The 12,613-nt window shown below is 50.0% G+C and overlaps 1 protein-coding gene across 1 annotated transcript in view; it reads left to right on the top strand.

The window, feature by feature from the left end:
* Window positions 1–12,613, top strand: part of PLXNA2 (plexin A2) — a 221,125-nt gene that overhangs the window by 149,663 nt on the left and 58,849 nt on the right. The window contains 3 exon segments of the mRNA XM_032634123.1: window positions 6,377–6,577; window positions 8,252–8,348; window positions 12,017–12,207. Coding sequence (XP_032490014.1) covers window positions 6,377–6,577; window positions 8,252–8,348; window positions 12,017–12,207 — 489 coding nt within the window.

Raw genomic sequence — 12,613 nt, forward strand, 5'->3', positions numbered from 1 at the left:
GCCACGGGTGACTCAAGAATTCCAGAGGACTGGGCCTGGGAGAAGCTGTTGCCATCCCAAGTCAGAATTAAATTAATACTGAAAGAGCCCTGCGGGGAAAATCAGAGGCTTCCCATCTCCTTTTTCATTTCCTCCCTTAACGTCTGTTCCTTGAGGTGAGAGAGATGCCTTTGTCTCCGTCACCTCCCCCTCGCCCTGCTGACATGCACTAGCCAGCAGGGCCCCAGAGACTGGGTGTGGGTGAGGGTGCTCTGGGGCTCCTGAGTTTACTCAGGAAAGGAAATAGGGCGCAACTTCCGAGGAGGTTGCCAGGGCCACAGCCACTCCCGTGTCCTTTCTCAGCAAACAGCTCCCAGACCCCACTCTGTCCTGTCCAAAGCTCTGCTTTGGGGGGGAGCCCCGTTCCTGAAAATGTGGGGAACAGCAAAGGTGCACATGGCCGGCTCGAGTGAGGTTCCCCTTACTCAGTTAAGAGTCCTGCCTATGTCCTCAGGTTCTTCTGGGGACTGGAAATCCCTTAGGTGCCTCTTTGGGGCTCCTAGAATATCTCTTTTCCACTTCCAGTAAGGGCCCCCCAACTTTGAATCAAAATTTTACATCTGTCTTCTTCCTAGAAACAATGTATAACTGATTAGCTCCATTGATGTGTATAGTAACATTAATGTATCACACATTTGCATTTCTCTCACGTGTGACAGGAGGGTGGGGGATGGGGGACCAGTGGCATCAGCATCGCTTGGGAACTTGTTAGAAATTCAAATTCTTGGGCCTCATCCCAGATTAGGCTGAAGATTGAGAACCACTGACATATGGCATCTCAGTTGATTCTCACAACAGACCTTCAGTTTCACATAATTCATATTTGACAGATGTAGTAACCAAGATGCTAAAAACTGGGGGTTTTGCCCAAGGCTACAGAGAACTCAGGCATCCAAAAAGGCAGAGTACAAGATGCTTTCTCCAGAAAATCAGAACTCGTCCGCTTGTCTATTTCCATGGTCGCAGCCACACTTGTGGGTCTAACCTCAACCTAGCCCTGCACCGTTGGTCATGAGGGACCCTCACAAATCCATCCCCACAGATGCAGAAATTGCCCATGGAATACAGGTCAGTAGTGCTACTTCCAGATACAAAGGCAACCGGGACATGAGGTGAATCTGCCTACTTCTTTCCAGAGGGCTGATGGTCCAATCCCACACTCAGTCCCGATAACCAAGAACCACTGTGCTAGAGTGAATGCAATTCAAAATAAAAGTATTAGTAGCTAACATTTTTTGAGTGCTTATTATATATACAACATTATACATGCACATTTTTATCTCATTTAATTTTAACTACTCTATGAAGAGGATTCTATTATAGATGAATAAGTTGATAAGTTTAAACCATTTTCCTACGATCCTCACATAAATGCAGAAGTCATGATTCAATGTTCCCAAGCTGGTTCTAAGGATGTTGAAGTCCTCCGATCCTGTGTTCACGTACACACGCGAGAAGTATGCAGTAGTAATGTCAACATGGTTAACCCAGTTTATCACCACTTACAACAGACCTTCATGTCCCTCTTGCCTGCGGTCTAGGGTTGTCAGGTATCACAGGCCCCATTTTATAGATGAGGAAGCTGAATTTCAATTGAACCGTCTCTTGAGCTCTTTTAAGGTAACGAGCCAAACCTTTCCCCCACTCAGAGCACAGCAGATCTCAGAAGGGGTCCCAGAAATCTGGGCCTCCCTGGACCGGATCAAGCTGTGACATGGTGTTTGCAAGTGGGTGTACGCAGGAGTATGTATGGCTTTCAGCTTTAGAAGCTCATCTCCCTCCATGGCTAAGCCAGGCCTTGTGAGATGTAGATACACATATCTTCTTTACGCCCTGTCCCAGAGGAAAGATAGAACCAAATAAATCCGATTAGCTTCCCAGGATGCTGGCTGCTCTGTCTCTTTGAAGTCCAGCTGGTGAAGATAATGTCATTTCCACATGGGAGAAGTCGTTTCTGAGGGCTGAAGGGTCCCCAGCGCTCAAAGCTGGAGAAGCACAGCTAAACAGGGTGGATCACGTGGCCCAAAGGTCCGTACACAGGGCTGCTGTGCCAGGGTCCTGCCCTCCCTCCGGTCGTGTCTCCTCCTCCGCAGCTCACCCCTCCCCTGGGATGTTCCCCAACAGGACATCTGCTCATCTCGATAGAAACTCAGATTGCTGCCAAGGAGGGCCGTCCTGCTGCCAGTTAGCCTAGAGGCAGAAGGCGGAGTAAAATGACCTACCGAGGTCATTCAGGAGACTGGGCGGGTCTGCGGAAGCAATGGAGATTCTAACAATGCTCACAACAGTCTTCACATGCTGCAGAAGAAGCCTACCATGATTATTTGTTCTCTTGTTCTTAGGACAGGAACTGTGTGCATGCATGTGTGTGTGCTCACAGAAGCAAACAGCTTGGAAGTGGCCTTATTGTATCTAATGAAACCCATCACCTTCCTAAAGCCCCAGAGGTATCAAAGTTCCAACAGCTTGGCAATGTTCAGGCTGCCGGCTTTCCTGCACCTGCCTTCAGCCCTCACCACTGCCATTCCACCTAAGACTCGCTGCTCCCTCAAGATATTCACCAGAACAATCTCACAACCCAAAGAGTCTGTATATCCCTGTATTTCCTAGGGAGAAGAGAGTGTACCTGGGCACCAGCCGTGTCTTCCCTTTGCCCTAAAGAAGGGAAGGAAGGATGCTATTCCATCTGGCCTGAGAGAAACAGACAAAAAACAAACAAAGCCTAAGACATCCTTTTCTCCTGGGGCAATCTTGGAAGACTGTTTAGGCATTTGGAAAGCCCCTAATCATCATCCTTCAATTTAGTCCCCAAAAGTCCGAAAGTCTGACCATGGGAATTTTTTCTAAAATTGTAGAATCTCTTTAAAAAACTCATAAAAGTACTCATAAAGTCTCCTTATGATTCTCCAACTTCCAGGCTGGACCAGACAGCACAGCCCAAAGGATGAGGGTGTGTGGTGGGTGTGTATTTGTGTATATACACATGCAGACATATATTTTTTGTCATAATTAAAAGGATTCTACAATCTTGTTTACTAACCTAAGACATTGTACTCCCAAAAGTACATCTTTAAGACTCTGCTCATGAAATTTGAATTTGTTCTCTGAGCTCATTAGAGATGAAAAAACAACTGGTCACCCTTTACAATATATCAACTAGTTCTTTTTTTTTTAATTTTTAAAACTGCCTCAGTTTTAATTTCTAATACAGTAAACAAAAGTTCTTGAGGTCCTTAACAATATTTTTCTTAATAGTTTTTTTAAACAAATTTGTTTATTTTATGTATTTATTTTTGGTTGCGTTGGGTCTTCGTTGCTGCGCGCGGGCTTTCTCTAGTTGCGGCAAGCAGGGGCTACTCTTCGTTGCGGTGCGCGGGCCTCTCACTGCGGTGGCCCCCACCCCCACCCCCCTGTTGCAGAACACGGGCTCTAGGCGTGCGGGCTCAGTAGTTGTGGCTCTCGGGCTCTAGAGCACAAGCCCAGCAGCCGTGGCACACAGGCTTTGTTGCTCTGCGGCATGTGACATCTTCCCGGACCATGGCTCGAACCTGTGTCCCCTCCTTGGTGCATCTGTCCTCATCTGTCGGTGAACAGAAGCCACTGAGTGAGTACCACGTGCATACCCCAAAACAGCACGCAACGCTGTCCTGGCTGCCCTCCGCGCCACCGCCGCCGTCCCGCAGGCTCCTGCCAAAACTTTTCCCGTTAATCCCCAGATCCCTATCAACTAGTTCTGATTCTGAATATCTATTCTCTCCCTCTCTCTCACAGGTATACATACACACATGCACACACACACAGACACACACTCATTATACCTCAGCCTTATTTCTAGTCTAAATTTAAATTCTAATTTTTTAGACTCAATGGGAGTTTTTTAGCCACTAACAGGAAATAGTATCTCCTTTTCAAAGGGAAGCCTGGGTTTCCCTAAAGTGGTGTTCATTTTTTTTTTTTTCCTTGGCTAGAAATATATGAAAGACTGTCATGAGTGCTCGTGGGGATTGAAAGTAAAAGTGCAGTAAAGAGCAAGTTTATGAGTTGGCAGCTTGAGTGACTGACTTCTAAACAGGGACCCATCTGTTCTGGGGTTGCCTTATGCTCCTGTCTCCTGTGGAAAACTCACCTGCTTGATATCCTCACATGCAGTCACTGAGGGATGGCACCGTGACCCGTGAGGTTCCGCCTGACCCTCCTAGATAGGTTTCTGTGGGAAACTTCTCCTGGACCCAGCTTTTCATAAATCCTCAGGATTCCTTAATAGATGTAGATGTTCCAATTTAGTAATCCTGTGACTCCAGAAACAATGACCATTTCCGAGCCCAGCTTCGGGAATCAAACTCCTGCTCAAGTCTCTAGATGTTCAGAAGGCAGGACTTTACCTCATCTCTAAAAAAATCTAGGAAGTTGGAGCCAAATAGAAAGTTTGAGATCGTTTTGTCTGTTGCTTTATTTTCTTATTTTCCATTTACCCTCCCACGAGCAACGACTACATGTCAGGAGTTTGGATAAAGCCTGGGGATACGGAGGCAAATAAGATGCAGCCTAATCCTCAAGGCTCGCAGACCAATAAGGAAGACAAGTCAATGAGAAACTGCAATTCTGAGGGCTAAATGCGATCGGGGAGAGTATCCGTAACCCATCCTGAAGGCCAGTGCAGGGAAAGGGTCAGGGTTGGCTTTACAAAGTAGGAGCTGCAGCGTTGAGTTTGAAGGCTAATTAAGAGGTAATCAGGGCTTCCCTGGTGGCGCAGTGGTTGGGAGTCCACCTGCCGATGCAGGGGACGCGGGTTCGTGCCCCGGTCCGGGAAGATCCCACATGCCGCGGAGCGGCTGGGCCTGTGAGCCATGGCCGCTGAGCCTGCGCGTCCGGAGCCTGTGCTCCGCAACGGGAGGGGCCACAACAGTGAGAGGCCCGCGCAAAAGAAAAAAAAAAAAAAGAGGTAATCAGCTAAAGAGGGCTGAGTCAGGGGCCAGGAGGAAGATTCGGGGGGTGGAAGGGGAGTGTTTCTGGTGGAGAGAAAAGCATCTTCAAAGGATCAGAGTTTGATAAGTGAGAGAGATGGTCCCTCAGGACTAACCTTAAATTCCTCCGTGGTATGGCTGGACCACGATGCCCAAGAAACACAGGGTAAGGAGGCGGGGGCCAAATCATGAAGGGAAGGGCTTGCTCCTGTGGCCTCTGCCTAAGCCCACACTGAGCGAGAAGCCTGCGGCTAAGGCAGTCCATTGTTTCACATTCCTGTGGCACCAAAGGCTTCTTACCAGGGATGCCTCTGGCATTAGGAGAAGGACCATTTATTGTTCCAGACTGTCCCACACCTTGAGGAAGTTCAGCATCCTGCCCCACACCCGGCAGTAAATGCCAGTAGCGCCCTCTGCAGGGTAGCAACGTACCAACACCCCCCCCCCACACACACACACACCTTCCCAAAGGCTCCCTCTGAGAACCGGCACCACCACGGAGGGGAAGGGGACAGGGAAAGGGGTGCCTTCAAGATGTTGCCCAGTTGATCCCCGAAGACAGGAAATGATTGCACATGGAGGAGGCTGTGTGTTCTCATTGCCAGAGGCCACTGGGCAGTGTCTTCCTGGAAAGGGAGAAAATGGGCAGGGGGTGGAACTGTCAAGAGGTGGTCATTTGACCTCTGGTGGAGAAGCAGCCTCTAGAAGAACTAAGGAACACCACTCTCCTCCTCACTTCCTCCCTCTCTCATGGTCCTTCCCACAACCCCTCCACACCAAGACTTTATTTTTTCTCTTTTGTTTCCCAAAGCGATATGGTCTTCATGCAAGGCTTGGTAATGAAGTGAGATAAAAAGCCAGAGCGAGTGTTTAGAGAGCGTTGCTGGGAGGGCTTGAGCCACCTCCTGGAAAGGCCACTCAATCGGCGCTGGGAAGCTGAGGCTGCCGATAACAGATCACCTTGGGCATGCACAGTGCAAGAGGAGCTGGGGGACAGATGAAACCCAGAGGTGGGGGGTCCAGGCTGGGGACAGGGACACGTGGAGCATCTTTTATCCTGTGTCTCAGGAGATAAAATCCACAACCTGCCACGCGGGGCTTAAAAATTAATTCCTAAATTGTAACACACACAGCAGATACAGGACAACTTGTGGGATGGAGATGATGATATCGAGGCCCGGGAGCTAAGAAATAGATTTAATATTCCCTGCTGACTCCATGTGCCCCTTAAATGAGGTACATCCTTGTGGGCAGCCCGCCTGGATGCAAGAGGCTATGACCTGGCATGGAAGGCCTGTCCACCACCCGGGCTTGGGGAGCAGGGAGGTATGAGCCAGGACAGACCAGACGGAGGCTCTCTGCTTGTTCCCCAGGACTGTCCCCAGCTGGTGCCCACGGAGGAGATCCTGATACCCGTCGGGGAAGTAAAACCAATCACCCTCAAGGCTCGAAACCTGCCCCAGCCTCAGTCCGGCCAGCGAGGCTATGAGTGCGTCCTCAACATACAGGGGGCCGTCCACCGGGTTCCCGCCCTGCGCTTCAACAGCTCCAGCGTCCAGTGCCAGAACAGCTCGGTAAGAGCACCAGGGCAGGGCTTTCTCTCACACCTGAGCCACGGCCTCAGCCTGACATGCCCCGGCTTCCCGAACCCTCCGGGTCCACAGGCTGACCCACGTCTCCAGTGACAGAGGAGTCTCCTGGCATAAGCTGAGAGCTTTGTGCCCTTTCTGAGTAGAAAGTGTACTTCTTGGCCTTTGGTGAAACTTCAGCCAACGCCAGTCACCTTGACCCCAAATCCTGTCCGCATTCAGGGAGTGGATCCGCTGGAGGGCAGGGCACCACGCGGGAGGAGAGCTACAGAAGAGATCAGCGCAAGTGGAAGTAGAGTGGCACGAGGGGAGGGGGGAAGGGAGGAGGAGGAAGCCGTGAACTCCAGGAGCAGCAAGGGTTAAACCAATCCCGAATGCCAGACAGAAAGCACGAGGTGTTTAATTATACTACTAGCCCAGAGAAGATCTTTTCATCTGCCAGCTCCCTGTCTCCCTGGGGGGTCAGCTGGGAGATGGGGGGGATGTAACAAAGGTGACAGAGGTGCTGAGGGAAGGTAATTCGCCTGGGAGAGATAAAGAGAATCTGGGCCTCTTATCAGGGAGCTGTCAGATTCCCGGTCATGGGCACTTGATGAAATTTGTAATCGGGTAGAAGGCCGCCAAGCACCCGGGGAAGGTGGGAGATGAGAAAGCAATGGAGCACAACAAAGGGAGGAAGGTGGCAGGAAGGGCCCGAGTGACGGGCCCTGGGAGCTAAGTGGCCGGGCTGGGCAGTCCCCACAGAGGGGATTCCCACAGAGTCTCAGGGGCTGGGCCACCAGTGGGGCTGTTTCTGATGTGTCTGAGGGCTTGAGAGTCCTCTGTGGGATCAGCATGGGAGAAAGTCCACTCCCAGCTACAGCTTGGGGGCCTTAAATGGCAGAGCTGATCAGATCTGTGCGCAGAAAGCTCTGGGCACTTTCCCTAGTGAACTGTTGACCAAAGTAAAGCTCACGGGCAGAAAGAAAGGGCCACCACAGGGCCTGGCCAACCGACCGAGGCACCGCTGCGTGTTACACACATGCTGTGCTCAGGGCTCTGTGGGATTTACAGAGCGGCATGTGGACTTTCTAAAGAGACTAGACTTCCATGTGAAAAGATGCAAAGCAGCTCCCGGGAAATGCCTGGTTAAAGACAGAAACACCAGGGGATGGAGAGGTTGGGGAGGGCTGGGAGGAATGGCAGAAAAGACACCTGGGGAAGGTGAGTCTGAGCTAGACTAGGAGAGTAAAGGTGGTGAAGGGTGGAGGCTGTCGGGGGAGGGAAGAATTCTTAGGAGACGTGAACTGAACACATACAGAGAGGGGCTTGGGTGGGTGTGCTTGGAGACAGGTGCTTCAAAGATTCTGGAGGAGAAGTGGAAGAGAAGGTTGGAGAACTAAGCTTGGATGGGATTATAGGGGGTATTGAATGCCAACTAAGGGGTTTGAGCTGGATCCTGTTGGCATTAGTGACTAGCAGTCGGGGGGAAGACACCATAGGGATAATGTGAACGGTGCATGGGGTTCCTGTTTCTCCCTCTGGTCCTCTCTCAGCCCAGAGGGAACCAGAGTCCCTGGTTTCTTTTCTGGTCCCCTGAGATAGCAGCAGCATCCCCGTCCCCCCGCCCCCCGTGATAGAAAGCCTCATGTGCGTGTACCTCTGCCCCTCTCCCCACAGTACCAGTACGACGGGATGGACATGAGCAACCTGGCCGTGGACTTTGCCGTGGTGTGGAATGGCAATTTCATCATTGACAACCCTCAGGACCTGAAAGGTAAGCAGCTACTTCCAGGTAGAGTTTTTTTTGTTTGTTTTTTTTGCGGTACGCGGGCCTCTCACTGTTGTAGCCTCTCCCGTTGCGGAGCACAGGCTCCGGACACACAGGCTCAGCGGCCATGGCTCACCGGACCAGCCGCTCCGCAGCATGTGGAATCTTCCCAGACCGGGGCACAAACCCGCATCCCCTGCATCGGCAGGCGGACTCTCAACCACTGCGCCACCAGGGAAGCCCCCAGGTAGAGTTTTAATCTTTCCGTGACCCTGGGAAAAACGGGCTGGAAGGATCAGAGCCGGCCAGCTGCTGTGCCATGAATAATACACTCCCTCTGTCAGCGTAATTCTTCAGAGGATCCTAAAGCAACATTTGGCGCCATCAAAGCAGTCCTGTTGGGAACCCTGTTTTATTACAACCAGAGCATCCACCGGGTGGCTGCCGGTTCATCACGTTTTCCTTTGGCTCCCGGAGACTTTGAAGTGTCTGTGGAACCTGACCAGGAGAGCAGCAGGCAGGAATGTCCTGCCAGTTTTCCTGGAAATGGAGATATTATTTACAATCAGGTTCTGGTTCCCCTGTCCTTGGTCCCAGTCACTGCACAAGGAAGGTTTGAAAGGCGGCTCCCCTGGTCCTGAGGTTGGTGGGAGGGACCAGCTGGCTGACTCGAGGGCACAGCTGTTGCAAGGAAGCTCAGGAAGTAGCTGGGCTGATGCAGGAGGGGGTGTACCATGAGGCCACCTCATTCATGTCCTACACACCCATGTGGAGGTCCTCCTGGGTGCAGGCAGGCTGCCCCTAGTACAGCATTCCTCCCAGATCTCAAGAATGACAAAAGTGACTCCAGTTTGATGAGCACTCTGGCTAGGCACTCACTAAGTGGTTTATTTGAGATTATTTTCCTAATCATCACAACAACTCTGAAGGGTATGTACCAGTATTATCCTCATTTTATAGATAAGGAAACTGAGACCCAAAGAAGTTAAGAGATGTACCAAGACTGTTCACTTTGGCAACATATACACTAAAATTGGAAGGATGCAGAGGTCATGACCCCTGCACAAAGATGCTGCAAACTCACAAAGCATCCCATGTTTTTAAGACAAAGACTGTGTAGTATAACTTATATGTGGAACCTGAAAAAAAACGTCCAGCTCACAGAAACAGAGTAGAAAAATGGTTGCCAGGGGTTTGAGGGGGTTGGAGAAATAGGGAGAGGTTGGTAACAGCGTACAAACTTCCAGCTATAAGATGAATAAGGTCTGAGGATCTAATGTATAACATGGTGGCTGTAGTTGGTAACACTGTATTACATAATTGAAACTTGCTAAGAGAGTAGAACTTAAATGTTCTTAACACATATATACGTATATATATATATATATATATATATATATACATATACACACACACATATAGATATAGATATGGGGGTGATGGATGTGTTAATTAACTAGATGGGAGGAATCTTTTCACTTTTTGTATGTATGTCAAATCATCACAGTATACACTTCAAATATTGTACAATTTTTTTGTCAGTTGCATCTCAATGAAGTTGAAAAAAGAAAAAAAATGAACCAAGAGTCAAATAGTAAGAGCCAGGATTTGAACCAAAACAGTCTAATTCTGGAGTTCACATGCTTAACCACATCACTGTCCTCCCTCCCAGTGGCTCCAGCTATTGTGGGATGTGAAACCTCCTTCCCGTAGAACCCTATCACCGCCCCCCACCATGAGCCACATTCCACCACATTTCAAGTGGCTAGGGTTGTCACAAGCCTGTCCTTCAGCCCGAGGGTCACCCAATGGGCACAGAAAGAGGGACTGAGGCCACAGGAGGACCTGAAAGTGCTTCAGCATCTCTTCCAGATGCTACGGTCCCTGTCCCGGATGCTGCCATGAAAATCAGTGCTACTTAGGCTGGCAGACTTTTTCTATTTCCCCTCGTACCCAGGCCAAATTTTCTCAGTGCTAAGAGATAGACATTTCCCCTGCTGAGGATCTGGGCTTAGTTCCCAGAGGTTGCCTTTGCACCTGGAGCTTAGAGAAAAAACAGCCACATCCAAGCTGTGGCATCGGAACCCTCCCTTGTGGTGCCTGACAACTTTTAAGCAGCTCCTTGAATGCACAGGCCATGGCGATCTCACATTCACCTCCCACCCAGATCCCAGCTGTTCCTGGAGAGTATGCGCTGTGTTGGGTGGAGGAGGCCACAGTGCTTAAGGACGCGGATTCTAGAATCCAACCAACTGGGATTCGAATCCTGGCTCTTTCACCAATAGCTATGTGAACTCAGACTAATTACTGCTCCTTTCAATGTCCCAAGTTCATTATCTGGGAAATGGGGGAAAGGATGCCCACCTCTCAGGGTCACCATGAGGATCAAATGAGAAATTAGATGTGGACCATTTGCATATTAATAAATGCATAATGTGGATTTGTTCATTTTAAGATTCCCATTTCCTGCCCTCTACCATAAGAATCCATAGGCATGAGGATGTTGCAGTATAGCCCCTGCAGCTGAGACTGAGGAATGCTTGGCAGAGCAGAGGAGTAGAATGGGGATGCATGGAAGAATAAAAAAATACCTCTACCCTGGGGCATGTACCTGAGCTCCAGAGGCGTGCCACCCAGGCCTGAGAGCTTACGTCTGCTTGACCAGAAGAGTTGAAAAATGACTTTCTAAGTATTCTGCTTCTGAAGAATTCTACTTGGGACTCTGAATTCAAAACTCCAGCAGACAACTACCAAGCCTCGGGCTCACAAAACAGTTCTGCCGACTGGCCTGTCTAGGGCTTCTAAGTGGGTAGGAGACAAAAGCAAAAGCATTTGCGGACTCCAGAAGTGACCTGTTAAGTAGCCAGTTTGCCCTCTCTGGGGATATCCGCTCCATCCACAGGGCCATGAACAAGATGGCATCAACCATCTTTCCTTCTCAGCTCTGCCTCCACTCTGCCAGGCATGTGGCCTTTCTTGAAGCCCCAGCTGATGCCTCTCCCAGACCCACCCAGTCCCCTGTGTGCCTCTCTCCTCTCAGGACCTGCGTGCTAGCAGCACAGCGAGTTGTATCTGCAGAATCCCAGCTTGGGGCACTAACCTTAGTAAACTCCAAGAATCATTACATCTCTCTTTGAGCTTCTTTTTTGCCCGAAATGGGGAAATCAGTCCTTACCTCTTTCAGCGAGGGCCGTATGTGGCAGAAAGAGAAGCAGCAGTGTAAGAATGTAGTTTGAGTTCAAAGAAAAGATAATAAGCATGTACAGAACATCAGTTATGTTACAGGCACCGTGCTAAGCACTGAATATACAACATCTCATTCAAACCTCACAAAAAACAATGATTATCACCATGTTATAGAGTAGGTACTGAACGTTGAAAGAAGTTGAATTCTTTGTCACATTGCTAGGAAGTGGTGAAGCCACAATTAAAGCCCTGATCCAATTTAATCTAGAGCCAGAACTCTTAGATAATATTTTCTTGTAGTGCCTTTAAATGACTGCTAAGAGGCTCAATTTATTATTAATTTCCCATCAATTATTCTTGCAAGGATAATGATGATCATGGGTGTTATCCATGGATGGGGGGCGGTTTCTATCACGCCTGCAAGAAGGGGGTAAATTGTGAGGCGTCCTCTCCAACCCCATCTGTGACTGCCCCCCCTCTCTTTGCAGTCCACCTCTACAAGTGTGCAGCCCAGCGGGAGAGCTGTGGCCTCTGCCTCAAGGCCGACCGGAAGTTCGAGTGTGGCTGGTGCAGCGGTGAGCGCAGGTGCACCCTCCAGCAGCACTGTAGCAGCCCCTCCAGCCCCTGGCTTGACTGGTCCAGCCACAATGTTAAGTGCTCCAACCCCCAAATCACCGAGGTGAGTCCCCCAGTTTCCCAGAGTGGGATGGGATGGCTGGGAGCTGACCCCAGGGCAGTGGGAGTTGAGCCTTTACGGAAGAATTCTTGGCATAGAGTGAGTTTAATGTGAGGGTGTGTAAAGCCTCTCACAGGTGTCTCGATGGCCTGTGTCCAGGCGTAAATGCCAAGCATGTGGAAGTGTGTCCTCACGCCCGTGCACGAATGTGCGTGCCCGTCAGTGGGCACCGAGAAGGCATAGCCAGTGCAGCCTCCCTGCCAGGCTGGCTGAGCCAGGTGGGGACGAGAAATCAGCTGCATGGCGGGTGAACGTTTCAGAAAACAGGTTTAGCTTTTCTCAGCAGAAATGCGCTTTCGGGAGCTGCAGTTAGCTCAGAGTTGCAAAGCTGAAAACGGAGGAAGAAAGT

This window comes from Phocoena sinus, chromosome 1 (assembly GCF_008692025.1).
Source record: "Phocoena sinus isolate mPhoSin1 chromosome 1, mPhoSin1.pri, whole genome shotgun sequence".
NCBI classification, from domain to species: domain Eukaryota; kingdom Metazoa; phylum Chordata; class Mammalia; order Artiodactyla; family Phocoenidae; genus Phocoena; species Phocoena sinus.